The sequence below is a fragment of the Globicephala melas genome, chromosome 8 (genome assembly GCF_963455315.2).
Source record: "Globicephala melas chromosome 8, mGloMel1.2, whole genome shotgun sequence".
In the NCBI taxonomy this organism is placed as follows: domain Eukaryota; kingdom Metazoa; phylum Chordata; class Mammalia; order Artiodactyla; family Delphinidae; genus Globicephala; species Globicephala melas.
In genome coordinates, this window is record NC_083321.1 from 103,928,182 (window position 1) to 103,955,349 (window position 27,168).

At 56.7% G+C, this 27,168-nt stretch overlaps 1 protein-coding gene across 1 annotated transcript; it reads left to right on the forward strand.

The window, feature by feature from the left end:
- The first annotated feature begins 1,937 nt into the window (after window positions 1–1,937).
- ADAMTS15 (ADAM metallopeptidase with thrombospondin type 1 motif 15) lies at window positions 1,938–27,123 on the forward strand. The gene is made up of 8 exons (XM_030841452.2): window positions 1,938–3,257; window positions 14,172–14,304; window positions 15,042–15,209; window positions 15,387–15,670; window positions 20,591–20,768; window positions 22,488–22,669; window positions 22,770–22,945; window positions 24,440–27,123. The coding sequence occupies exons 1-8, from the start codon at window positions 2,301–2,303 to the stop codon at window positions 25,212–25,214; spliced, it is 2,853 nt and encodes a 950-aa protein (XP_030697312.1). The 5' UTR covers window positions 1,938–2,300; the 3' UTR covers window positions 25,215–27,123.
- Window positions 27,124–27,168: the final 45 nt, after the last annotated feature.

Sequence of the window (27,168 nt, forward strand, 5' to 3'; positions counted from 1 at the left end):
AGGTGATGACGCAATCATCTTGGAAGGTCAAGTAAAGCTTGGTAGTTCCCAAGCAGGGGGAGACCAGCGTTAAATAAGAACGCATATAAAACTCTTGGTGCAGTGCTTAGCGGTGAGTAGGGGCTCAGTGCACGCTCGTGCCTCTGAGGACGTCCACGTGGCCTGTTTCTGTGCTCAGGGGTGAGAGCAGCTGGGGTGAGACTGGGGAAGGGGAAGAGAGGCCCACAGGTGGGGAGAGGCTGCTTCTCTTGGGCCTGCCATCGTGAGTGACATGCCATGGCCCCCTACCAAACCCCATGGATCACAGTGAAAGTAACCTTGTAACTCACCATTAAAACTGCTGGGTGTAGGAAAACAATTGCTTGCCCTAAATAAGTGACTTACGATTGCCCTTGGTGGTCTGAGTTTCTCTTTACTTATAGGCCCTCTTTAAACACTCAAACACAGAAGGCCTTTGGAAGCGTGGTGAACTCTCTCTCGCTCAGCCTCCTCCACATGCACACCCTCTCTCTCTCATCTGCAGAGCATAAACACCGTCTCCTGCTCACTCACAGAATGCATCTCAGCCCCATGCATCTCGGTTGAAGAGGGGCCCCAGGAGACTCACGGGGCATCCGAGCGCCCTTCCTGTTCCAAGGCCCCAGGGGGCTCTTGCAGATGGGATCCTTTACGGGGAGAAGATAATGGGCAGAAACCGCGCTCCGCCACGGACCAGTCCCAGCTTTCTCTTCCTTTCAACAACAGGGTTGTTTACTCGCGAGCAGCCACTTTCCTGAGAAAATTCCAAACTTCTTCTGAACACCCCCTTCTCATGCTTCCCTGTGTCACATAGTCTCCTGCCCCCTCCTCTTGCAAACTCAACCCAGAGCCCTTTGGTTCTGGGAAGATGTTCCCGGTATCAGGAGAGACTAGGAAAGGCTTCCTTCCTCTACTTGACCTCCTCCCTGGTCAGAAGAAAAGACGTGGATTTTACGGCGAGCTAGGGAGGACCTCGGGGCCCAGAGCCTGACACCGGGCCCCTCGGACTCCCCGCACGGGAAGCGGGAGCTCACGGACAGACGGACATCCCGTCCACACACCCTCAGCGTGCACTCCAGGGTCCTGCGTCTACTTGGTCAAGGATCAGATGAGAGGAAGTCAGGGAGGAAGTACTTTTTCTTGATGATTTTCCCACCGTCCGCCAGTGCCTCAGCCCCTCTGGGGCGGGAAGAGCACCTCTTACGCTGCCTCCCGCCCCTGCGCTGGGGGCTGTCCTGGAGGGTTGGTGGCTTCCGAGGCTCCAGAGCTCAGATGACTCTGCACAAATAATTAGGAAGCGATGGGGCTTGTTATTAAACATAATTTATAAGTTCACATAATTAAAATGTTAGGAATGACTGTGGAAGAGCCGACTGGCAAAGTTCTTGAACATTAACCCTCAGTATCATCCCAGCCAGCACACCACCGCCCCCGTGGCAGACTGTGGACCTGGGCGGCCCCGGCTTCCAGAAGGTCCCTCCATGTGCCCGCGAATGTGCACATGTACAGGGGGCAATTCTTGGTTCTGGGACTTTTAGGGGACACTAGGATGAGGAAACAGCAGGGATGCTGCAACGGTAGGGATGAGGGGGTCAGTGGCAGGTCTTCATGTCCAACTCCTGACCCCGACTGCCTTGAGGTAAAGGCTAAGACCCAGAGAGCGGCCGGATGGTGGGTCCGGACTGATGTGTCGGGCACTGGGACTTAGCGTGAGGGCAGGACACGAATCCAGACTCCGGCGCTGGTTTCTCTGGCCAGCCCACGCCTCCTGCCTCAGCTCAACGCCACTCCCTCCCCGCCAAGTGGCTCTCCGCTCGGGAGGCGGGACCGAGTTCTTCGGTGGCCCCAGGAGGCTGCAAGCTTTGGGAGGGAGGGGAGGGAGGGAGGGCGCTGACTGGGCAGTCCAAAGAGGAGGGGGCCTTTAATAGGCTCGCCCAGCGCCTGGTTTGCGGCGCTGCGAGCGGAGCGGCTGCGGTTCGGAGGAGCGGCCGACACCTCCCTCTAGTTCTCGGCTGCAAATCTTCGTCCTTGCACTTGACAGCGATTGTACTTAAGCTCCCAGGGCGCGCTTTGCTTGGAAAGGCACAGGTAGGAGGCGCGAACTGCCCGGTGCACGCTCGCTGCTCTGCGAGGAGTCTCCCTCCCCGGGGCTCTCCTTTCTGGGAGCTGCGGGCGGTCCCAGGCGTCGGTGGTTCCGGTGTACGGGCTGCGAGGAGACAGTGCCGGCGGCCGGGGAGCCGGCCGAGCCCTTCCCAGAGCGCTGCTGTGCGCTGCCCGGCGCCATGCTTCTGCTGGGCATCTTAACGCTGGCTCTCGCCGGGGCACCCGCTGGAGGCTCAGAGCCAGAGCGAGAGGTGGTGGTCCCCATCCGACTGGATCCGGACATCAACGGCCGCCACTACTACTGGCGGGGTCCCGAGGACTCCGGGGATCAGGGACTCATTTTTCAGATCACAGCATTTCAGGAGGACTTTTACCTACACCTGACGCCGGATGCTCAGTTCCTGGCGCCCGCCTTCGCCACTGAGCATCTGGGCGTCCCCCTCCAGGGACTCATCGGGAGCTCTCCGGACTTGCGACGTTGCTTCTACTCTGGGGACGTGAATGCCGAGCCAGACTCGTTCGCCGCCCTGAGCCTGTGCGGGGGGCTACGCGGAGCCTTTGGCTACCGAGGCGCCGAGTACGTCATTAGCCCGCTGCCCAACGCCAGGGCGCCGGCGGCGCAGCGCAACAGCCAGGGCGCACACCTCCTGCAGCGCCGGGGCACCCCCGGCGGGCCTCCCGCAGGTCCCAAGTCTCGCTGCGGGGTGGCCTCAGGCTGGAACCCCTCCATCCTGCAGGCCCTGGACCCTTACAAGCCTCAGCGGATCGGCTTAGGGGAGGGTCGCAGCCCGCGCAGGTCCGGGCGCGCCAAGCGCTTCGTGTCTATCCCGCGGTACGTGGAGACGCTGGTGGTGGCGGACGAGTCGATGGTCAAGTTCCACGGCGCGGACTTGGAGCATTATCTGCTGACGCTGCTGGCCACGGCGGCGCGACTCTACCGCCATCCCAGCATCCTCAACCCCATCAACATCGTCGTGGTCAAGGTGCTGCTTCTCGGAGACCGCGACACGGGGCCCAAGGTCACGGGCAACGCGGCCTTGACGCTGCGCAACTTCTGCGCGTGGCAGAAGAAGTTGAACAAAGTGAGTGACAAGCACCCTGAGTACTGGGACACCGCCATCCTCTTCACCCGGCAGGTGAGTTGATTTGTCACCTCTTTGGACCCAGATAGCCTCCATTTTTTGGGGGGGAGGTCACTGCCCTTAACTCTCTAAATGCCCTCTGTGGCGCGCAGTCACCTCCATCTCCCACCCCCGAGTTGAAATCTCGTTGACCTCCTCCGACTGCCACTCGGGATCTTCCGGGGAGAGCCGGCTCCTAGGCTCGGTGGAGCCCCGGCTCTTGTGCATACGGATGCACGTGGGCGGTCAGAGGAACGCCTGCTCCTTCGGAAGGTGTAGGCCCGGCGCGGCCAATGAGCGCCTCCTGGATCCAGCGCCGAGGGGCCGGAACCCAGGAAGTTGCCGCCCCGGAGCCGCAGTTTGTCTCCAAGGCAGATAGGAGGCGCTCTGAGGATGGTGTTGGCGAGGTCCGCCCCTACTGTAAGGAGGCATCTAAGTCCTTTCGGACGTATCCTTCCGAGGCTTCTTTTTTTCTGCTTGTGGAACTGGAAGTTGAGCGCCTGGTGCCTTTCTCGTGGGTAACACGCCGTTATCCTCTACCTGTCCTGGGCCTGGGAAAGCTGGATTGGGATAGAGGGGCTCGTTTGGGATTTTTCGTGGGTTGCAGTGAAAGGACGGAGACTCAGTCAAGTCCAGGCAGCATTTCCGTCTTCCTCGCTGCTTCTCTTCCATCTGTCTGTGCTGGGCCTGTCTCCTCTTGGAGGACCTTCTGGCCCATTCAGAGCAGGCAAACCGTTCGAGGCTTGGAGTGTCAAGTGGAGCTTCACTCAGAGCTGAGTTGAGAACGTCTCTTCCACTTTTCCCGTATCCCTGTTGGTGGAGTGTGACCCTGTGTCCTGATGTAGGCTCCGGGCAGAGCAGGCAGGGCTGCTCATGACCCAGACTCACCGACACTTCCTATGATGGTGCTTGACCGCAGGACTCCATCTCCTGGCCCTGGCGGTGCGGAAGTGGAGTGGGCTCGGGGCAGAGCATCTGGGGATCTCAGCTGCAGGGTTGGAAAGATACCGAGTCTTGGGATTAGAAAGACAGATCAAAAAAGCAGATCAGAAAAGCAGCTCTGCCTTTTGCTACGGATCTATTGAAAATTTAGATTCATAGATGTTGCGGTGACTGGGTGCTGTGTTTTCGAATTCTTGAAATTTCTCAGGTACAGGAGACTGGGAGGAAAGCGAGTATCCATGTGACCTGCTGCGCCCTCTGATGTGGGGGGCTGTGTTTTGAATCTGTGCCAGGCTCTTGTTTTGTTGACATCATAACCGCAGGCTTCTGGGGGTGGCAAGGAATCCTCGGGTACCTATGGGGCCCTGACTCTCCACTGTATCCAGATGGACTGGCGCACACGGGGCTGGAACAGGAGCTGAAGACTTCCCCACTAACCCATTTGGCACAGCTGGTCCCTTCCTGGAGCTAAGCTTCCTCCTTTCCCAGCCTTCTCCTCCCACCACCTGGTTCCTCTAGGGAGGCCTTTGGCCCGAGTCCGTTTCCTTGCGCTCATTCTTCCAACTGAGGTCTGTGGAGCTGTCACTGCCCAGCCCCTACAAGCACTGCCTGAGTCACGGGGAAGCTGCAAAGGAGGCGGCTTCAACCTCTGCACACAGCCCAACTCGGCAGTCAGATGGCTGGGGAAAAAGCAAAGGCCAAGAACAGGATCTCTTAATGGGCAAAGCAGCTGTTGCCCCATCTGCTACCTGCGATGCCCCTGTGGAGGCCATTCACTGGTCTAAAGTAACAGACCTCCGTCTCTACTGCCTGGTGGTGAGGCTGACTTTTGGAACCAGCCGTAGGAAGAGCACTCCTGCTGGGAATAGGGGCCATGCCGTCAGAAGGATCCGCCTTTTGAAGAAGAAGCAATCAAACAGCGTGACAGCTTCTGTTTGTCAGTGGTGTGTGCTAGACCTCCCCTAGGGGGCTATGTTGACCATGCATAATGGGTACAAGATGTATGACCACTTGGGTCGGAATGTGCATGGGATGTGCGTGGTGTGACTCTTAGAAGCTGTCTTTCCCTTGGGCGTGGAGAGGGCAAAGCCAGAGAGCGGGGAGGCTGTGTCGGCAGGCCCATCATGCAGGTATGCGCTTCATGCTTCAGAGCAAACGTCCCTCCTCCTGGCCGGTACAGACTTCAGGGCCTGCTGCATTCCCAGAGTCTCAGAAATGGCTCATTCCTGAGCTCCCCGGGGAAGGTACAGTATGAGATGAGAACACCAGCGCGCAGCTGCTCTTTCTAGACGGAGGCCGACGTGGTCTCCAGGAACTTGGGGCCTCCTCTCTGCTCCAACGCGAGAGGGACTTTTGTCTTACTTTGTAAGGGTGGGGAGTAATCTTTTAAATCAGATGTGTGAGCGTCTCTGCTTAAACCCTATTTATTGGAATAGTGGTGTAATCCATGCTTTTTCAAACTAAACTTTGAAAAGAATATATATAATTTGTTTGGATAAGACGTTTTTTAGAAAGGTGCTTATTTTGTAAATTACCTTTTGTCTCTAAAGGACCTTGAACTGACGGACACCGTTTTTTTTTGTTGTTGTTGTTTTTAACATTTATTTATTTATTTGGCTGCACCGGGTCTTAGTTGCAGCATGTGGAATCTTCGTTGCTGTGTCCGGGATCTTTAGTTGTGGCATGTGGACTCTTAGTTGTGGCATGCAGGATCTAGTTCCCCGACCAGGGATCGAACCCGGGCCGCCTGCATTGGGAGTGTGGAGTCTTAACCACTGGACCTCCAGGGAAGTCCCTTTAGAGTCACCTATTTCTTGGTTGCCCCAGAGAAATTGGAAAAATGGCGATTGCCTCTTTCTGATTGCACTCCGGTTGTGTTTCTCACGGGGAGGAAGCAGTTAGGAAGGGGTCGGGCTTGGCCGGACAGTACTTCCTCCCGTGAGGAAGAGGTGAGAGCAGCTCCAGGGAGCTCCTGGTGCCGGGGTGCCCAGCAGAGAGCAGGAGGAGGTCAGGCCCGGCAGGCGTGGAGTTCCCCTCTGACGTCTCAGAGCTGTAGCGGTGGAAACAAGCCCGGGCCAGGCTGTGGGGAGGGAGCCTGCTGTCCCCTTGGCAGGTGGATGGAGGGCTGTGGGGTATTGAGATCAAAACACTGGGAAGATGAGACCCAGGGAGGATCCTTTACTGCCCACAAAGGAGAAACAATGGATCCTACAGCAAGGATTTTGACAATTTGAGGAGTTTCCTTAAAGATTCGGAATAAGTCCATTCCCGTAGGAAGAGTGCACGTTGGATTCTGCGAAGCGATCAGCCTCCAGCTCATAACAGCAGGGTGAGGTCACAGAGGACTGGAACCAGGATGTGTGGAGAATGAGAGCCAGCCGTTCCATGTGCACATTTATTTCTGAGAGGAGGAGTTTCTGTGGCTTCTGCTGTGCTGGGCAGTGGTCCAGTGGGACCACACTTCTCCAGGCCTTCTCTCTCTTTAGGTCTAGCGCCTCTGCTGTTTGGGCAACTTCGTGGTCCACTGGCTTCCATTCATTTATCCATACATTCTCGTAACACTTCCTGAGCATCTATTATTTCTGGTACTATCCTGGGCTGTGGAGCTACAGATACTCCTAAGATGTGGCCTCTGGCCTCCAGGAATTCACTGTGTGTCAGGGACCCCGACAAGGAAACAACCCATTACAATGCTGTGTAAGTGCCCTGGCGAAGGCTCGGACCCTGTCTTCTGGAAGCCCAGAGCGGGGTCATTCTCTTTAACACTGCAGTCTGGAAGCTGAGAACAAGGGACAGACAGATGCTGGACCGAAGGAAAGGCAAGAAGGAAGGAGGTGGTGGTGATGGGACAGGAAGCTTGTTCTCTATCTTGCAGGAGGCCCTTCCTCAGGCCACCTTCTGGTTTGCTATTTGTGACATTTCCTCCATGCGACTGGCTGTTTTTTAGGATTCATAGTTTGTGGGTTTTATTCCTTCCTTTACTGGTTTTTCCTGCCGCACTGAGTACCGTGGTTGCTGCTCCCTCGTCCCCTTCTCTCCCCTATTTCTTCCGCGTTGTCTTCTTCCTCTTGTGGGGTCATCGAGGCAGGCTCTCTGTCCTCGTTCTCTTCTCTTCCTCTCCTCACTCATGCTCTCACCGTTCCTCCTCTCACGTCCCAAGGCTGGCGCTCGTCTTCCCGTTCTGGCCTTGGGTTTTGTGGGGATGTATATGTATTCTACACTGTGCAGAAAGGACCCACATTGTGGACCCTCATTTGAAACAGAGGCCAGTTCTTTCCATGATCAACTAGTTGCAGCATGGCAGTGAAATTTAGTGTTCCGACAAAAGAAATGCTAATAATAAAATAATAATATGGATTTTACACACATCTCCCAACACAATAAAAAGAATCATAATTTTGTCAGGATCTTTTAATGTTTTTTAAAAAATATTTACGTATTTGGTGGCATTGGGTCTTAGTTATGGCAGGCGGCATCCTTAGTTGCAGCTCGTGGGCTCCTTAGTTGTGGCATGTGAACTCTTAGTTGCAGCATACATGTGGGATCTAGTTCCCTGACCAGGGATCAAACCTGGGCCCCCTGCATTGGGAGCATGGAAGCTTAACCACTGTGCCACCAGGGAAGTCACCAGGATCTTTTAATTTTTTTTGATTTACCATGTTGTATTAGTTTCAGGTGTACAGCAAAGTGATTCATACATATATATATATGTATATATATATATATATATATATTCTTGTTCAGATTATTTTCCTTTATAGGTTATTACAAAATATTGAGTATCATTCCCTATGCTATATAGTAAGACCTTGTTGTTTATTTTATATATGTACATATGTGTTATAGTTTATATATATATATAAGACATATGTAAGTGTATATATGTTAGTTCCAAACTCCTCACTTATCCCTCCCCCAACCCCTTCCCCCTTTGGTAACTGTAAGTTTGTTTCCTATGTCTGTGAGTCTATTAGGGGTTTTTTAAATAAGTTCATTTGTATCATTCTGTTACATTCCACATGTAAGTGATATCATATGATATTTGTCTTTCTCTGTCTGGTTTACTTCACTTAGTATGATAATCTCTAGATCCATTCATGTTGCTGCAAATGGTATGATTTCATTCCTTTTTATGGCTGAATAATATACCATTGTATAAATATACCACATCTTCTTTATCCATTCATCTGTCGATGGACATTTAAGTTGCTTCCAGGTCTTGGCTATTGTAAATAGTGCTGCTATAACACTGGAGCGCCTGTGTCTTTTCGAATTAGAGTTTTTGTCTTTTGTGAGAAGCTTTTTTGAAGTCAGGTCTCGGAGGAAGATGTTAGCAGAGAGAGAGAGAGACAGCTGTAGATCTGTCATTTAGTAGTTTGTAAATCTTTATCACTAATTGGAAAGTCAACCCCACTCCTTCTGGGAGGGAGGAGGAGAGATGATTCTCCCTGGCCTGTAGGGTGATAGCTCTTCTGCCCCGTTTCTTACAGCAAATAAGCAAGCTGGGAGTGATGGGGGAGGGTGGGGAGGAAGTTTGGAGGGAGGAATGTGCCCTGGAATCTTTTCTTTCTTTTTTTAAACTCTGGTTAGTCAGGAGGGCCAGCGAGGTCGGTCCCTCAGTAGGTCCTGCCCTTCAACGTCTCTGTAGGTGTTGGCCTCGCGTGGGGCCCTCGCGCTCACCTTGCTGTGACGCCGTGCCCGGGTCGCAGGGCGCAATGGAAAGAACACAGGCGCCGAGTCGGGCAGAGCTGAGTTGGGATCCTGGCACTTGCACTTTCAGCAGCGAATCAGCTGTTTGAACTACTCTCCCCTCACCTGTAAAACAAGGAGAATGAAGACGACCAGGGTACCTGCCTGGCAGGGCTGTTGAGGGGCCGAGCTGCCGAGGGTCCCAGAATTGGTGCCCGGTTACGGCAGCCGGTACCGTCGCTGCGTGAGTGCCGCTCAGTATGTCTGCGGCTGTCCGGTCGTGACCGATGGGTCCCTGGCCAGAGCTGAGGTTTGAGACGGCCCTGCTTCAGAGCATTCTGCCCCATCCCCCTGCAGGTGTGCCCAACCCTTCCCATCTGTGTGGAAACTCCGGGCCCCACGGTCGCCATTCCCACTGACCTTCCGGGCAGGACCCCTCTACACCTTCGTAGCCCCTCCGATGGGCCCATGCATGTCGCCATTGTTCAGTGTGTTCGCAGGAGGGAGGTGCTGATGCGGTGAAAGGACCACAGCGCTCTGCGTGCTCAGGTAGTTTCACCTCCCTTCCTGGGGACTGTTCATCCAGCTTTTGAGGCTGCAGGGCTGGGAGAGGGAGCCTCGGGTTCTTTGGCATTTCATCTTCGCTCTCTACCATCAGGCTTTGCCCAGGAGGAGCCGGCAGACGGTGCACGGCAGGGCTGGGGTCAGTGTGTCTGTGCAGGTGTGGGATGGGACCTGGCGCAGACCCCGTTCCCAGAGCACTCATGGCCTTTAATCCTGCCTTCCCCTCTCCCCGGGTCTCTCCGGCCTCTGCCCACCTGTGACCCACCAGCGCTCTGGGGGCAGAGGGTCCGGAATGGATGACCTTGCCCTCTTGAGACCCCCCAGCCCCTTCGTTCTTTGGGAGCACGTGCCCTGGAAGTAGCATGTAAGGGTGAGGAGGGCCCAGCTCTGCTGATGCACTGCCTGGGTTCAGCCCTCCCTCGGCCCCTCCCTCCTAGTCTAACCTGGGCTTGCCGTTTGACCCTGGGCTGGTTACGCATCTTCTCCGGGTCTCATCTGTAGGACACGGCCTGGTAATGGCATCTCCTTCATAAAGCTGCTGTGAGGATTCTGTAAGCGAGCAGGTAAAGCGCTCAGAATATCATCTGTGCATGAAGGCCAGCTACTGTTGGACATGGCACGCACCCTTCCTTGAAGTGACGGCTTCTGGAGAAAGTTGTTTGGTCTTCCTGCGGTGAGGTTGCTCTGCTTCCTCGGTGATGTAATTCGTGTTTGGTTTCGTCCATCTCTTGCTGGGATACCACTTTGTATATCTTGAGGTGTTTATATCCCAGTGGAATCTGCTGATAGAAGCTGCCTGGGTGAGCTAACCTCTTCTTCCAGGTGTCCTGAGTCACACCGCCCAGGCACTGAACTGCTAGATTTTTTTTCTTCTAACAAAGCCATGCCCTCCCATCCTCGGAGATTACAAACAGAAGTGGATTCTGAGTTGGATGAAGAAATCCAGTGACGCCTGAGAGATTCAGCTGGGTGACAAGCTGTGGGGCAGTGTTAGTACAAGTGCAGGGTGGTTTCACCAGCGATTAGGATACCCTAACTCGTGTGGTGCTATCCAGACCAAAGGCCACTGCTGGCCTGGTGTCAAGAGGCATGGATGCGGACCCCATTCTTTACGTCATAGCGGCATGGCCTTGGGGGAGTGATCTGAGCTCACGGAGCCTCAGTTTCCTCACCTGCAGAATGAGAGGGCGGCTCTGAGGTTCTGGGAGTAGAATTCTTGGAAGCTGTGACGCGGCCGTGAACGTGAGCGCTGGCTCGCACACGTAGGAGTTCGGTGTGAGCAGGAAGTTGGCGCCGTCGGAACAGGTATCTTCTGCCGCATTAAAAAAATGAATGTGCTTGATTTTGTGGGTCTCCCTCTCTTCCTACCGCTGAAAACACGAGCATCTCAGCAGATGGTGGGGGAGGTGAGAGGAGGTGGAAGGAAGGCCGTAAGGAAGGCAGCTGCGAGGCGTTATCCTTATTTATTGATTTGTTTCCAAAATGTGGCTCTAGTCCTAAATTATTTTTATAAAAAGAGACAATCAGAAAAGAATAATCCAGGAGGATTAAGCTGTTGGCCAAGATGATTCTTGGGTCATTTGGAAAGGCAGTTGCAGCTACAAGAAATGGCAAATCACCAGAAATAGCGAGGGGCTAGGCTGGGCGGTGCCTACGCCCTCCAGGTGGAAGGAACCAGAACCGTTTCAGTTTCTGGAGACAAGTGCCTGAGCTGAAGAGGTTAAGGCAGCTTGAGTGCATCTGAGTTCGTTCCAGAAGGGTGGAGACACACAGGGCCACAAGCGAGGCACCATGGGACCCTGCACAGCCACCTGTGGGAGTTCAAAGCGTGGAGGCCCAGGGAGGCCCCATCTGAGTCCTGACTCAGGGCGAAGGGCCAGGCAGAGGGCCGGGCGGCACCTCTGACCCCAAGCAGCTGATCTTCCCACAGCGATGGGCTGGGTACCGCGGAGCAGCTGCCGTCAGCTGCGTCCGACCCTCAGGAAGTTTGCCGGTTCTTGCCTTGCTCTTGTTTGATCCAGGGAAACTGGGATTTCTTGATGGAAAGAACAGGTTGCTCCTGGCCAGGAAGGGCCTGCAGCTGCATGTCTGCTTCAGAGAGAATCCACACTCACCGAGAGGAAGGCAGCTTTTGGCTTTAAGGACCTCCTGACCACAGAGGCAGGCGCGGCCGCCAGACTCCGGCCTGAGCTCTCACCCTGCTCTAGCCTTTTCCGCCGAGCAGGGCAGGAGATGGGCCTCTGAATCTCCATGTGAGTGACTTCACGCTTCTGTGACTCAGTTTTATCAACTACACAGTGTGGTCAGCAGACCAGATCAGCGTTAGGGTTCTTTCCATGCTACAAGCAGAGCGTTCTGGGTGCTCCTTTTATAACCCAGAGGCCAGGGGGTGGGGGTGGGGGTGGGCTGAGCACCCTGGGATCGGGAAGGAGCAGAGGCTTCAGGTGCTGGGACCATCTGGGTTTTAGCTGGGAGCTGGCCCTTCCCCAGAGGAGGAGAACGAGGGGACAGGAGTGACTTGCCCGAAGGGACACACCTGCGGCGTGGTGGGCCAGGACCAGACTCTGGGCTTCCTGGTGCTCGTTGCCGTGCCCTCTCGTACACTAGGCCAGTGCTGGGTGCACATGGTGGCCCGGGGACAGTGTGACACGCTCGTCCTGCAGGCTCTCCCTACGGGCTGTGACCGCCAGGCTAGGACTTTCAGGGGCGACCACGTCTGTGGGCTCCTGTGCTCTCGTGCCCATCTCCCTCTGGCCCTGCACGAGCCTTCCTGCCTCCCTCCATCCTCCGCTCCCAGGCCGCTGCGCCAGCCCAGCCTGCTCCTGGGCGGCCACGCTCCCTCCACCACCGGTCAGGTGAGCCTCTCCCACGCCAGCCCTCATGCGTCCCGACAGCAGGTGTTTTCTGGGTTTCAGGACTCTGGCGGAGGGAGAACTTTCTGGGGAGTGAGCCTTTGGAGAGGGAAGGGGACTTGGAAGAGACCGGAATTCGAGGTCCCCCCGGGGGCTCCCAGAAGGGACAGAAGAGCCGTGAGCAAGAGCGGGACAGCCTTTTACCCGCCAGTGACTCGGGTGCCCTCGGGTTCAGTCTGATCACCCTGGAAGCTCTCTGGCCAGAATCACTGTGAACTCATGAGGAGGTGTGACTGTCACCTGACCGTGAGAAGCCAAGTCTGACCGCTCAGGTGGTAAACTGCTGAGCGCTTGGGATTAAATTTTGCTGATTTTCTGTATTGTGACCACGTTTCCTCCTATGCTCCCTGGTCCCCCTTACACGCCCTGGCTGCCCACCTTTTCCCCACGTCAGCACACGTGCACACACACACACACACACACACACACCACACACACGCACACATACACCCCTAGGGAGATACACAGCTGAGGACAGCTCTCTGTGCCTGTTGTGTGAGCCCCTGGGCTCGCGGGGGACACACCTGCAGTGCGTGGACTCAGGAGACGCTGAGTAAACAGCTGCGATGAAGCGGACAGAGGGTGGCTGTCCAGTCCTCAGACCCTGACTGGGACTCGAGCTTCTCTAAGCTTCAGGGGAGTCTGAAGAGGTGTCTGTGGAGGGTGATGGTGCCGTCATTACTCTAGTGGATGCTGGAGGATTAACTGGCGCTGTGTGTGTCAGGTGCCGCCCAGTGTCAGCATTTCCTCAGTCGCCACCGTGATCAGCTGTGATACGAGTCGCGGTCTCCACCGCTGACAAATGGGTGTAATAATACCTCTGCCTCCTCAGACTGTGGTGGGGATTACACGAGATGCTGCACATCAACTTCGTGTAAACTGTCAAATGCCAACCATGTTAAAGGCAGGGATGTGGCGTAGAAAGTACCAGTGTCACCCGTTCAAAGTGTCTTCTCAGGAGGAGCAGAATGTGTACAGGTGTCTCATCCTATTTCTCCGGGCTCCGAAGGCACCTGGATGCGTTGCTGGCCCATGATGCTCCTGAGTCCTGCGAGCTGTGCCCCCAGGAGACCCTTCCACGTACGTGAAGAGTATTCCATCCAGGCTGCCAGAGGCTCTGGCCCCGCTGCAGGCTGTTTCAGTACAGAAAGAGGGACCTTCCTGCTTAGGTCACGACTCATGTAATTATCTTCTTTGGAGCGGCTGTGGAGCCCGTGGTCCCCCAAGCTTCTGTGGCCAGTAGAGCTGGGTCTGCATCCGGGCTTGTCTCTGCCTCTCTCTGCCTACTCCCAGCCCGCGGAAGCCGGGCTTTGGGCAGGGCGGGCCCTTGGCCAGTGACCCGTTGGCTGAGAATCTGAGCTTAATTCATGGTGGTCCAAAGGCAGTCCCTCATCAGGGATGAGGCTCCCAGAGCCGACCCTGGCTGGGGTGGTGCCAAGCTTCCACCCCCTTCTGCCCAGTTAGCCACAACCAGAACCTCACTCGGCTGGGGAGTCGCCGTTTTCGGGGCTGGAAGGCTGTGTCTATAGAAAGCGACGGTCCTTTCAGTGTAATCCTGTACCTCCTAATTTCCTCCCAGGCCCTCCCTGGGTAGGATTTGGGTTGCATCTTCTCAGCAAGCCACCGAGCTTCCCTCCTGAGGCTTTTTCCCTGCGTGCATTCCATGAATGACAGCCCTGCAGCCCCCCTGGGCAAAGGGCCTGGCTGGGAAGTGCCGGGCCTGCTGGGACCCGGAGCGGGGGGAGTGCCCCACCTTCCCATCTGGTCCTTCTGTGGCGTCTCTAACTTCCGGCCGGCTTCTGCTTCTCCCCTACCTGGGCAGGACCTGTGCGGGGCCACCACCTGTGACACGCTGGGCATGGCTGATGTGGGCACCATGTGCGACCCCAAGAGAAGCTGTTCTGTGATCGAGGACGACGGGCTTCCCTCGGCCTTCACCACAGCCCACGAGCTGGGTGAGGCTGGGGGCTCCTGGGGGAGGGAGGAGAGTGCCCTTCTGGGCCTGCACTGGGTGTTCTGGGCAGGGGTGGGCGTCTATGTTTGCTCCCTGGGGCTCCTTCCTTAGGGTCAGAGTCGCCCTTGGTGATGGTTCACTTTCCCGATCGCCCCAGCCCAGGTGGCCGGTGGCACTGTGTCGGTCAGCAGTCAGAGTGTCTCATCAACTAGGGGCCAAGGGGAGAGGACGTTCCCTACCCTGCTGTCCTCACTGAGCCCACAGCCGATGGGCAGGGCAGGACCTGTGGGATCATGCTCTCTCTCTCTTTGTATTTTTAAAATAACAGCAATAAAACCCCAACATGATTTTTTTAAAAAAATATTTATTTATTTATTTGGTTGCACTGGGCCTTCGTTGTGGCAGATGGCTTCCTTAGTCGCGGCTCGTGGGCTCCTTAGTTGTAGCACGCAGGCTCCGTAGGTGCGGCATGCACGTGGGATCTTAGTTCCCTGACCAGGGATTGAACCTGCACCCCCTGCATTGGGACCGTGGAGTCTTATCCACTGCGCCACCAGGGAAGTCAGTCCCCAGGAACATGATCTTGAGGACGCTTGCGAAGCAATCTACCGTTAGGCAGAAATGACCCGCTTGAAAGCCGTAGACTCAGGTCCTCTAGCTCCCGCCCCCCACCCGCCCCCCAGGCTGCTCCACGCTCGCCCGCGTGCCGCCCTCTGAGGCCTCTCGCCTCCCCCGCAGGCCACGTGTTCAACATGCCCCACGACAACGTGAAGGTGTGCGAGGAGGTGTTCGGGAAGCTCCGGGGCAACCACATGATGTCCCCGACGCTCATCCAGATCGACCGCGCCAACCCCTGGTCCGCCTGCAGCGCCGCCATCGTCACTGACTTCCTGGACAGCGGGCACGGTGAGTGGGGCCCCGGGGAGGCGGGCTCGGCCCCGCCCTGTCTGTGCCGCGTGACCCGCGGCGTCTGACGGGGCCCATTCTGTTCCCCTGGCTTCATGCCCGCTCCCGTCGAGACCCTGTGCCGGCCACGGCCACCTTTCTGGCTCGCCCCTGATGAGCGCCCTCGGCTCCCCGCAGGCGACTGTCTTCTGGACGAGCCCAGCAAGCCCGTGTCCCTGCCTGAGGACCTGCCGGGTGCCAGCTACCCCCTGAGCCAGCAGTGCGAGCTGGCCTTCGGCGTGGGCTCGAAGCCCTGCCCCTACATGCAGCGCTGCAGCAAGCTGTGGTGCACCGGCAAGGCCAAGGGCCAGACGCTCTGCCAGACCCGCCACTTCCCCTGGGCCGACGGCACCAGCTGCGGGGACGGCAGCTTCTGCCTCAAGGGGGCCTGTGTGGAGAGACGCAGCCTCGGCAAGCACAGGGTGAGTGGGCTGGGGGGCGGGGGGTGGACTCCGGGGGCCTGCCCTGGGGACCAGCCCTGGCACACACTGCTGTGTGGCCGTAACTATCTCACTGCTGCTCTGTGCCTCGATTGCCCTGGCTGTGGTCCTGGCCCCTTCTTGACTCTGAAACCAGAGAGAAAAATGAGGCCGGTCAGAGAAACTGGTGAGGCCGTAGGCAGGTGGGGTGCTTTCCCAGGGGCAGCGGGCCTGGCCCTGAGCTGCACCCTGGGAGGAGCTCTGGAGCCCAACACCTGGAGCTCGGACTGGCTCACTGCCCGCTCCTTCCTTTCTGCCCTCAGCGGGAGTTTCATGGCCAGGGAGCCGTGGGCTCAAGATGAGCCAGGCTCAGAACCCTATGTGTTACATCCCGAACCAAGCTTCAGTTTCTGTTGTGACTGGTCGTTTTTGAAGTTGAAACATAAATGAACAAAAGTTATTTTTTCCCGATAAACAGGAATAGCAACCAAACCGGAACAAATTCAGAATCCAAATACTCTCTGAATATAATAAAAACTTTGTTTTCTCCAGATCTTGGGTTGGGAGAGCAAAGGGATTTGCGCTTTTCCACCAAAAGGAATAAGAAAGAGGCCCATCTTCTCCCTTGATCCCGGCGGGAATTGTCCAGCCCTCTCCTGCCCCTGCCTTGGCCACGGGAGGGCTTACCTTGGGGTTTTATGTACTCAGAGGCCATGGATCAATAATAAACAAGCATTCACCAAGCGCTTTATCCATTGCCCGGAGATGGGCGTGGTACAGAATGATGTAGAATCTTCTGTGTTCTGGGAATATACGTTTAATTAAAGCTTCATTCATTCATTAGGCAACAGCCCGCTCTATTCAGGAATCTGGGTAAAGTACTGTGGTGGTCAGAAAAATGAATGAAACATGGGCCATGTCAGAGAGGGCTCACAGTCTAGTGGGGGAGCTAGAAATGTAACTGTAATCCAAGACGCAGAGGGGTGTGTGCTGTGTGTTGAGACAGAGTGCGAGAACGTGTCGTGGAGAGCAGGGATGAGAGATTAATGATGATCAGAAGGGCCTGAAAAAGCCTTGGTGAGGAGGTGGGATTTGAAGAGAGCCTCTAGGGATGAGTAGGGTCTCAACAGGCAGAGCTGGAGCAGAGTCTGGGTGGTGGGCTGAGCTGGAGGCTAGCGTGGATGGGCACTCCATTGGGGGCATCTTTGGGAGGGTGGTTCGCTACTAGCATGTAGTTGCCTTGACCACCAGCCTGATGCATTGAGGCCGGAAGGTCCTGAGGACAGGCCGGTCACTGCCAGTTCCTTCTCTTGGGAAGATGAGTCAGAGGATAAAGAGGTTGGTTAGGGGGATACTGGATACAGGAAATGTGATGGGGGAAGCTCTCTGGACCTCTCAATCCATCAGGAGCCAAACCCACTCTATCCTCAACCTTCTTTCTGAGCGAACTGTCCCTCCTCCACCCTGGCCCTTTAGGGAGGACACTGCCTTCATTAGCTAAAGTCAAAGCACAAAACTTGTCCTATGAGTCACCCCAGAGATCTCATTTCAGGGGTCCCACTCTGTCCACTGAAGCCCGATTTTCCCAGCTCACTCCCTCCAGTTTGGGGACTCCGGCAATTCTTCAATCCCATTTGACCTACAGTCCCTTGACCTGACATCTTTCCATCGTCCCTCAGGCTTCTCAGGCCCTCACCAGCCTCTTACTGAGCTGAGACACAGTGGTCCATCGTTGGAACCACTCCTTCACGTACACTCCTCTGCCCCCATCCCCATTCCTCGTACTCACTGGGCTAAGCCACCACCCTGGTGGCATCCGACTCCCTCACCTTCTCAGTGGTGCCAGTGTAGGTGAACATGGCCGGAGAAGCACACGCAGTCCTGCTCGCTGGCCTCCGCTTGAATCAATGACCTGGACACTGCGGTGGGCCTGCCCAGGGGTCACATCACGTTTTATCTCCTGAGTTCTCAGTCTCCCAACCTCTTCAAGGAAAGCACCCTGTCAATCTCCTCTCTTTCCTGCAGCATCAGATTGTCCCCTGTGTTGAGGCAGATCGTTCCTATCAGGATGCATGCTTGCTGTAGTTTCTTCCACCTCAAACTAAACTTCTCACGATCCTTCCTGTTCTCATGTATCACAGTCTCTCTCCTTGACTCCCTTTTTTTTTTTGCCGTATGCGGGCCTCTCACTGTTGTGGCCTCTCCCGTTGCGGAGCACAGGCTGCGGACGCGCAGGCTCAGCGGCCATGGCTCACGGGCCCAGCGGCATGTGGGATCCTCCCGGACCGGGGCACGAACCCGCGTCCCCTGCATCGGCAGGCGGACTCTCAACCACTGCGCCACCAGGGAAGCCCCTACCTGACTCCCTTTTACAGCAAAGTTCCTTGAAAGAGTTGTATGAACCGGCTCTCGCCAACGCCTGTCTTGCCACTTTTCTCTGGAGCGCATTCCAAACAGGCTTTCAGTCCTCCTGTTTCTCTGAAATAACTCTTCTTAAGGTCACCAATGACCTGCACGTTGCTGCTCGGTGATTCCTGCCTGACCTGCGAGCAGCATTTGACTCGGCCATGGCTCTCTGCCCTGAGGACACAGACTCACCTGCCTTGGTTTCCCTCCTCCCCCCAGCTGCCCCTTCCTCACACTCCTGTTTCCCAGCGTTGGGGTGGGTGCTGCAGAGCTCGGTCCTCGCCCCTGTCAAGATCCACGCCACCTTCCCAGGTGGAGCATCTAGATCGCTGGCTGTAGACGCCCTTTACGCTTACATGTTGAACACTCCCAAGTTTGCTGCCCAGACCTCTCTCCTGGACACTGCCTGTCTCCCTGGATCTCCATCGCCCCATCTGGATAACTGATGACCGTCCTAAATACGACATCTGTAAAATGCAGGCCCTCGTCACCACCCCGAACCTGCTCTGGCGTCTCCCATGCGCTCAGGCCAACGCCTCTTTGCCCCAGACGCACGTCCAGCAATCCCTGTGGACTGTCTTCAGAATCGACGTAGAGCCTAACCATTTCTCACCACCTCCTCTGCTGTCACCCCCTCCATGCCGCCGCCCCCGGCCCCGTGGATTATCCCCCCTGCCTCCTAACCGGTCCCCCTGCTTCTGACCTTACTCCTTACAGACAGTTCCCTCCAGAGCAGACAGAGCGATCCTTTGAAATGCAAGCCAGGTCCTCTCGCTCAGACCCAGCGAGAGCCCCATCTCTGTCTTCAGCTCTTCCCGCTGCCTCCTCGGGGTCTTTGCGCTGGATCGCTCTTTCCCTAGTATCGACATGCTTCACTCCCATACTTCCTTCGGGCCTCTGTACAAATGTCACCTCAGCGGTGAGGCCTCCATGCCCCCCTGTAACACAGGGCAGCCCCCTCTCCAGGGCCCTCCCCATCTCCCGCTCCGAACACCTGCTTTAACCCCATCTGACACCATGTGCGCAGGCTTATTTTCATGGTCTGTCTTCCCTGCTGGGATGCAGTCGCTTCAAAGGCAGGGGTTTGCTGCACATGGTGCCAGGCTTGTGGTAGGAATTCAACAGATGTTTGGCAAATGAGTGACTGAATGGCACATGGCAGGAGTGTTTCCTGTAGGAATGGGTAGGAAGAAGTGATGCCAGGTAAAAAAAAAAGCATAGCCTCGTCTCAGAAGCCAAAGGAGCAAAGTTAAATATTGAAGGTTGGAGACCACGGGCCTGGGCACGGACTCTTTCATTCTTTAGGGGGGGGTCACTGCTGACCTTTGAGAGGGGACACTGCTGACCTTCGAGAGAGCAGTTCCCGTGGTGCAATGGGGACAGAGCCCGTACTGCAAGGCACGGAGGAGGGAGCAGGTAGAAAGAGCAGGTGTGGCTGATTCTCTGAGGAAGGGAAGGCATGAATGAGGTGGGCTATGGTTTGAGGAGAAAGCAGGGTTAAGGGAAAGTGTCCTTCCTCAGGACGAAACTCTGAGTATCTACCTAAGTTAAGGTATCTGTCTTACCTGCAGCCAGTTCCTGAGGGGCTCCATGCAGGTTCGCGGCTTTGGGTGACCTGTGACAGCCTCTCCACCAGCCTCGTACACCTGGGCCCTGTTGCCCAACTCGTGTGTATTCAGGGCTGAGAACTGGCTTTACTGTCATCCTAAGAAAAACATAATGAAGACTGTAAATTTTCTCTCCCTTCTCCACCCTCTTGAAATTAAAACAACACTGCATAATTCACCCCAAAGCCAAACAGTTTCAGGATTGCTCAATAGCCTCCTGTCTTTATCTCCTCTTAGCACAAACATTACATCTGCTTGTAGTGAAACTTTCTCAAATTTAACCCCGGATTGAGGTGAAGACCAGTCTGGTTTGGTGAAAAGTCTGAATTATGGAAACCTTACAAATAAAAATATTCAGATATCTATGGCGACACGGTTTACTGGCCATCCTTTAGACTCAGAGACTTTTGTAAGGTCACTAACGACACAGAAAGAGAAACCCTGAGCTCCCTCGCGGTGGTAAGCACGGAGCTAGGACATTTCACACACGCTGCATCATTTAAGTCTTCCGTCTGACCTCACACCCGAGGTCGATGTGCTGGCCCCATTTTTGCACACGAAGCACCTGAAACTTAAGGAAGTTCCTCTGCCTGCTCAAGGCCACCCATGTGGCGAGGGCAGAGGCCCGGGTGGAACTTGCCTGCCTGACTCCACAGCCAGGAGCCCTGTCCTGCGCGCGGCCTCCTGTGTAACTGGGGGCAGTGGGCATTCGCTAATCAATGGGCTGAAGTGTCGTGTGCGTCCCAGGCACAGGATCATCTGCTGCTCATTTTCTCCCTCGTGGCACAAAGTGGGTTTCGTTCCGGTGGGATGGCACGGTGGAGGCTGTCCCCGAGGGGCTCCTGTGCGGGCTCAGCGTGTGGGTGCCGTGCCCCGACCCCGCAGGGACGTAACAGACCCTTCCTCACAGGTGGACGGCTCCTGGTCCAAGTGGGAGCCCTACGGGCCCTGCTCTCGCACCTGCGGCGGGGGCGTGCAGCTGGCGCGGAGGCAGTGCAGCAGCCCCGCCCCCGCCAACGGCGGCAAGTACTGCGAGGGAGTGAGGGTGAAATACCGCTCCTGCAGCCTGGAGTCCTGCCCCAGCTCAGGTGAGCGGGGGCGGCCGCGGCCGGGCTGGGGAGGTGGGCGGGAGGCCACAGAGCTCCTGCAGTCGAGATTCTTACTCCCAGGGCACAGTCCGGACGTGCAGCTGTGCAGAAACCTGGGGATCATTTCTTGGCCCAGCCACCTTTGCCAGGGCTGTCTTCCTCTGATGCTGAGGCTGGGAGTCTAGATGGCCCAAGGGGACAGGATACTAGAACCCTCTTAGTTAAGAACAGACAAGCCCATCTTCATAAGCAGAAGTTTTTTTTTTTTTTTTAATAGGTTAGCTTTTAATTTGTTTTCTGAGAATAATCCTTTGCAATAACAATAGCAGACTGGAAATAATATGGTTTAGAAAAAAAGGAACTGTTACATATCCCTTGTTTGACTTTCCTACAGACCACGATCAGCTGTCTGTAATTTGCTGGGATAAAAGTAAATTACATCTTTTCCACATTCTCAGTTTCTTGCTATTTTTAATGAGATTGGGATAGGTACAGCCCAGTTTCAAACTCAGACACCATTCTTACTTGTATACAAGCAGGAATTCTTTCTTTCCTTCTTTCCTTCCTTCCTTCCTCCCTTCCTTCCTCCCTTCCTTCCTCCCTTCCTCCCTCCCTCCCTTCTTCTTTTTTTCTTTCTGGCTGCGTTGGGTCTTCATTGCTGCGTGCGGGCTTTCTCTAGTTGCATCGAGTGGGGGCTGCTCTTTCTTCCACTGTGCGGGCTTCTCACTGCAGTGGCTTCTCTTGTTGCAGACTCTAGGCGCACGGGCTTCAGTAGTTGTGGCACACGGGCTCAGTAGTCGTGGCTCGCGGGCTCTAGAGCGCAGGCTCAGTAGTTGTGGCGCATGGGCTTAGTTGCTCCGCGGCATGTGGGATCTTCCCGGACCAGGGCTTGAACCTGTTTCCCCTGCATCAGCAGGCGGACTCTCAACCACTGCGCCACCAGGGAAGCCCCCCAAGCAGGAATTCTTTATCCAAGCCTCAAGAACTTGGGTGGGAGGAAAATGACATCTCTATATTTACTAACCTTTTAATCTACAATTTAGTATTTCCTTCAGTTAGAAATTTAGTAGTTTTTACTAACCTTTCCACCCCAAATTTAGTATTTCTCTTAATTAGGCAACAGACTACAACGCTAGTCACAGTACCTGTGGCTCTGCCACTAGAGATCATGGGTATTTTCACGTGTTGCATATTTTCAGTTGTTGCAGATTCCTTAAAATGGCGTTTGAGCTCATCACTAGCTCACAGTTACAGCGGGTTTTAGACTCACTGTTGGATCTTGTTATTTAATGGGTTAACAAGGAAGCACATAAATCACAAATATGTTTCAAAATATATCGATAGCTGCATATAAATACAATTGGTGTTCTTTGTAATCTATGTATTTTATGCATTTAAGAACGTTCTGAACGCAGTTTCAATAGACTGCTGGGGGGTTCTGTTTAGGACTCCTGTTCGAGGGAACTTAAGGCCAGACCACTGGGGGAGGCGGCACACTGCCCGCGGGATGCGTTGCCATCTGTCTCCTGCATCCTTTGGTCCCCGCCTGCCGTGGTCCTCTGGGGTGGGCTGGTTTCAGTGATGAGGACGCCCCGGCTGAGGGTGAGGAGGAACCGTTTAGAGCCAGGGGAGGCGAAGCACCCCCGGGGGGCGTCTCTCCTTTGCCCTCTCCCCACCTGGCCCTCCCTTTAGCTTCCTGCATGTGTTCCCCCTCCCCAGCCTCTGGCAAGAGTTTCCGGGAGGAGCAGTGCGAGGCCTTCAACGGCTACAATCGCAGCACGAACCGGCTCAGCCTGGCCGTGGCCTGGGTGCCCAAGTACTCGGGCGTCTCCCCACGGGACAAGTGCAAACTCATCTGCCGAGCCAACGGCACCGGTTACTTCTACGTGCTGGCACCGAAGGTGGGTGAGCCTGGGCAGGAGGCCAGGGCAGGGGTGGCGTCTTGGGGAGCATCAGGCTGAGCTGCCCCCCTCCTCTTCTCCCCCTCCTGGGCCACTGCAGGTGGTGGACGGCACACTGTGTACCCCTGACTCCACCTCGGTCTGCGTCCAAGGCAAGTGCATCAAGGCTGGCTGCGACGGGAACCTGGGCTCCAAGAAGAAGTTCGACAAGTGTGGGGTGTGCGGGGGAGACAATAAGAGCTGCAAGAAGGTGTCAGGACTCTTCACCAAGCCCATGTGAGTTCTGAGCCCTGGGGGGTGGGGGGAGGGAAGGAGGGCAATTCCCGTGGAATGGCCCCCAGGCGTCGGAAGCTTGGGTTAGATGGAGTAAGTGTCAAATCCCGGCTGGTACCCTTGCCTCAGAGGCCACTCGGGCTCGGCTACAAGTATGATGTTCATTCATTCATTCATCTGACAAAGACGAAGGCTTGACTAGGAGCCACTTAGCTGGAGACGATATTCAGGCATTTGGCAGAGTTGTTAGGGTCTGTCTAGAACTCTAGAGTGAGACTGACCTGTGTTCAAGTCCCAGTTCCCCATTTTCTGGATGAAGCTGGGCAGGTGGCGCAATCTTAAGAATTCTAGACTTCCCCACGTGTAAGGTGAGCACGATGCTAGGATATCTCATGTCCCGCTACTGTGAGGATTAGGGAGTTAATTCAAGTGACATGCTTAGCATAGTACCTGCTGCATAATAAATGCTCACTAAATGGTCATGGTGATGATAACAAAACATACCTGGGGACAGATGTGACAGCCTCCCCCTTTTCTGAGCCCGAGGCCCTGGCCTTGGGGACAGGATTAAGCTGAGAATGGCACTAAACTGCAGGGAGACAGAGGAGCGAACGGCTGGGACTGAGGGAGCCCCCTCGTGGGAGATGGGTGCCCAGATCAGCCGAAGAAATGTCTCTGCTGAGCCTGGGCTCCTGCCTTTCCGAGGTCCCTTTATTTTCACGGGGATGTGCTCCTTGCAAAGTCCGGACCCAAGCTCTGGAAGAAGCAGGGGCAAGCAGAGTCCCTGCTGTCTCAGTCGAGGGGTGTGCTTGGCTCTGAGGACTTGGGGGTCCAGGTGCTGGGGGCAGTAAGGCCTCGATGGCTGTCCAGGAGCCTTGCCCGCCCCCTGGACACAGTGCCCCCTGCCGAGCCCTGGGTGCAGCCTCTCGGGCACTCGGGTGCTGCAGGCAGATGGTGTTGCAGGCTGTCCCTCAGGGACCCGCAGGGGAGACCGGGCTGGGAATTAAAGGTATATCCCCGGACTCTCTTCACGGGCTAAATGGCAGGTGTCCCTTTCATAGACTAGTGGAGTGGGAAGGAGCTGAGACATCTTCTAACCCGCTCATTGCGTAGATGAGGCCCCTGGAGCCCAGAGAGGCTGATTTGCTTGAAACCACCAGGGAGCTGGCGCCCGAGCCAGGGCTTGGCGTAGGTCCCTGACCCCAGGGTGTGCACCTCCCTGCATCAGCCCCAGCCCCGGCCCCTCCCGTCCTCCTCCCCCTTCCTCTCCGCTCCCTCTGGAGGCGGTAGGTGCAGCCAGCACATCCACGGGCCGGCCGATGTGCCCACAGCCTCCCCACCTCTCGGTTTGTGTGACCCATGGGCTGGGCCAGGCCCAGTACTCTGCCACCTGTGTGACCTGCCCGGGGTTTGGGAAGGGGAACCCGTCCCGGCGTCGGAGGGCAGCGAGGTCCTGCGGCAGGCATCGGTCTAACGCTTACTCTTCTGCCGCCGCAGGCACGGCTACAATTTCGTGGTCGCCATCCCGGCGGGCGCCTCCAGCATCGACATCCGCCAGCGCGGCTACAAAGGGCTGATCGGAGACGACAACTACCTGGCCCTGAAGAACAGCCAAGGCAAGTACCTGCTCAACGGGCACTTCGTGGTGTCGGCCGTGGAGCGGGACCTGGTGGTGAAGGGCAGCCTGCTGCGCTACAGCGGCACGGGGACCGCAGTGGAGAGCCTGCAGGCCTCGCGGCCCATCCTGGAGCCCCTGACCGTGGAGGTGCTCTCCGTGGGGAAGATGACGCCGCCCCGGGTCCGCTACTCCTTCTACCTGCCCAAGGAGCCCCGGGAGGACCGGGCCTCGCCGCCCACGGACCCCCGGGCCCCCTCTGTGCTCCACAACAGTGTCCTCAGCCTCTCCAATCAGGTGGAGCAGCCAGACGCCCGGGCCCCCGCACGCTGGGTGGCGGGCAGCTGGGGGCCGTGCTCGGCCAGCTGCGGGGGCGGCCTGCAGCGGCGGCCCGTGGACTGTCGCGGGCCCCCCGGGCAGCGCGGGGCATCCGCCTGCGACGCCGCCCACCGGCCGGCGGACACGCGCGCCTGTGGGGATCCCTGCCCGGCCTGGGAGCTGGGCGCCTGGTCCCCCTGCTCCAAGAGCTGCGGCCGGGGCTTCAAGAGGCGTCCGCTCAAGTGCGTGGGCCACGGAGGGCGGCTGCTGGCCCGGGACCGGTGCAACCTGCGCCGGAAGCCCCAGGAGCTGGACTTCTGTGTCCTGAGGCCGTGCTGAGCGGAGCGCTCCGCCGCTTAACTCTGCAGCCCCTCGCGCTGCTGTCTCCGGGGCGGCCACGGGCAGAGGGCACTGGCCGGGGCCCAAGCCGCGAGGCCACCCACATCCAGGGACAAGGACCTGGGCCGGGAAGCTAAGTCACTAAGGCACAGTCTACCTCACGCCCGGCTCCTCCGGGGCCAGCCTCGGGGTGAGGCTGCGAGGTGCTTGGAGCTGGGCAGGAGGCACTGGGCCCAGTCTCCCAGGGACCTGGAGGATGGGCGCCTCCCAGCGGAACTTCAGGGACCTTGGCCCCTGTCAGGGAGGCCGCAGGCTGCTGGAAGAGCCAAGGCCCGGCAGCCTGGCGACTTCAGGGGGCCCCAGGACTCTGAGCCGTCTCTGAACGAGGCAGGATTTTGTGGTGCTTTCAGCCGCTTTCTTTTCTGACTGATGTGGACCGAACAGTGAAAACTGGCTGGGGGTGGGCAGAGCTGAGGGGCAGGGGGCAGGTATAACTGGAGCCTGGGCCGCTCCATTTGGGGTGAGGTGTGTGGCGGACAGTCCCAAGTTCCTCACCTTCCTTCCACTCTCGGCCATCCCTCAAAGGGCCACCTCCTCTCCCTGTGTCGTAGTCTTCAGACTAGTGGGAGGGCTTCTGCATAGGTGTCCTCTGGGTCTTTGCAGGTGGAGGTAGGCGGTCAGTAAGGAGACTGTTGTCTTCTTCAAGAGGGATCCGACCATCAAAAAAAAAAAAGATGCTGGGGTGATGGATTCTGTGCCCGAAGCAGGGAGTTTGAGGAGAGACCTAGAGGGTTCTGCTGTCACTGGGGCTGGGTCTGAGCTTTGCAGGAATGTCTCCCTAGGATGGGGAGGAGGGAGCCCCAGTTCTGATGGCTTCTTCCTCCAGGGAGCCAGATATAAGTCAGGCTGTTACCTTAACCCAGCATTGCCACAGTCCTGATCCCACTAGGGGGACGTGGGACATGCCCAGAAGGGCCAGGTGCTGAACAAACAAGTAGGCACCGTCCAGACAGCTACATGCGGTCTTGCCTGGGGTCTGTCAACGTTGCATCACAGGCTGTAGTTTCTGCAGTTGGATAACGGGGTTCACTGTTTGCTACCTCAGGCTCTGCTCTCTGGGAACCCACCCTTGTCCCTCCCCGGGGCAATGGGGACCCTGGTGCTTCCAGCAGCCCCGCTGTCCTCCCCTGTAGATGGAGCTGCCCAGACACAGAGATGAGATGCATGCTTCGTGCTCCCCTCAGCCCGCCACCCCCCGGGCCTCCAAATGCGATGACAGGGTCTCTCTTCAGGTGCCATGGGGACAGGTTTCAGGAGACACCAGGAATCACTTAGCTGACCCAGGGGCCCTTGGCAGCCACAAGTAGGAACTGCCGGAGACTCGTCTATCTCAGAGACACGGTAGCAGGGTGGAAACCGGATGGTTCCTACAGCTCCAAGGGGGACGATGTTTTGGAGTTAGGGATTCTTTGGCCAAGCAGGGTATTTCTTGAGGGTGCAGCTGCCCCAGCACGAAGACGGGAGGTTCTGCTTCAGAGAGTAGGTAGTGAGTCCTGGACCTCGGTGAGGTGACAGCAAGCACTGCCTTCCCTGGGAAAGGCAGTCAGCCCTTTGATTTGCCTTCCCCTGATAGAATCCACAAACCAGCCGACCAGCCAGGTGAGCCTGGGATGGTGTTCTAATCCCAGTCTGACCCTGGCTGAGCCCTGAACACGTTCCCACAGGGGGCGAAGGGCAGGAGGATGTCGGAGGCTGGGCTGCAGCCACCCTTGAAGAAAGGAGCGAGGAGGAACCCCCCTCCCTGCCCGAGCGAACACTGGGGCTGCAGGGCAGAGGTGGACCCCCGCTAGCTGACGACAGCACCGCACCCTGTGCTTGGTGCAGCCCCCCTCGTGGAGGAGAGGGTGGCGCGGGGGCGTGCGGAAGGGGCGGGGACCGGGTGGGTGGGAAGGGA

Excerpts from the sequence above, each read along its gene's own strand:
- ADAMTS15 (XM_030841452.2), top strand. The coding sequence starts at position 2,301 with ATGCTTCTGCTGGGCATCTTAACGCTGGCTCTCGCCGGGGCACCCGCT. Across the intron at positions 14,305-15,041 it reads CACCACAGCCCACGAGCTGG|GCCACGTGTTCAACATGCCC; the intron begins GTGAGGCTGGGG and ends CCTCCCCCGCAG. Across the intron at positions 15,671-20,590 it reads GCAGCCTCGGCAAGCACAGG|GTGGACGGCTCCTGGTCCAA; the intron begins GTGAGTGGGCTG and ends CCTTCCTCACAG.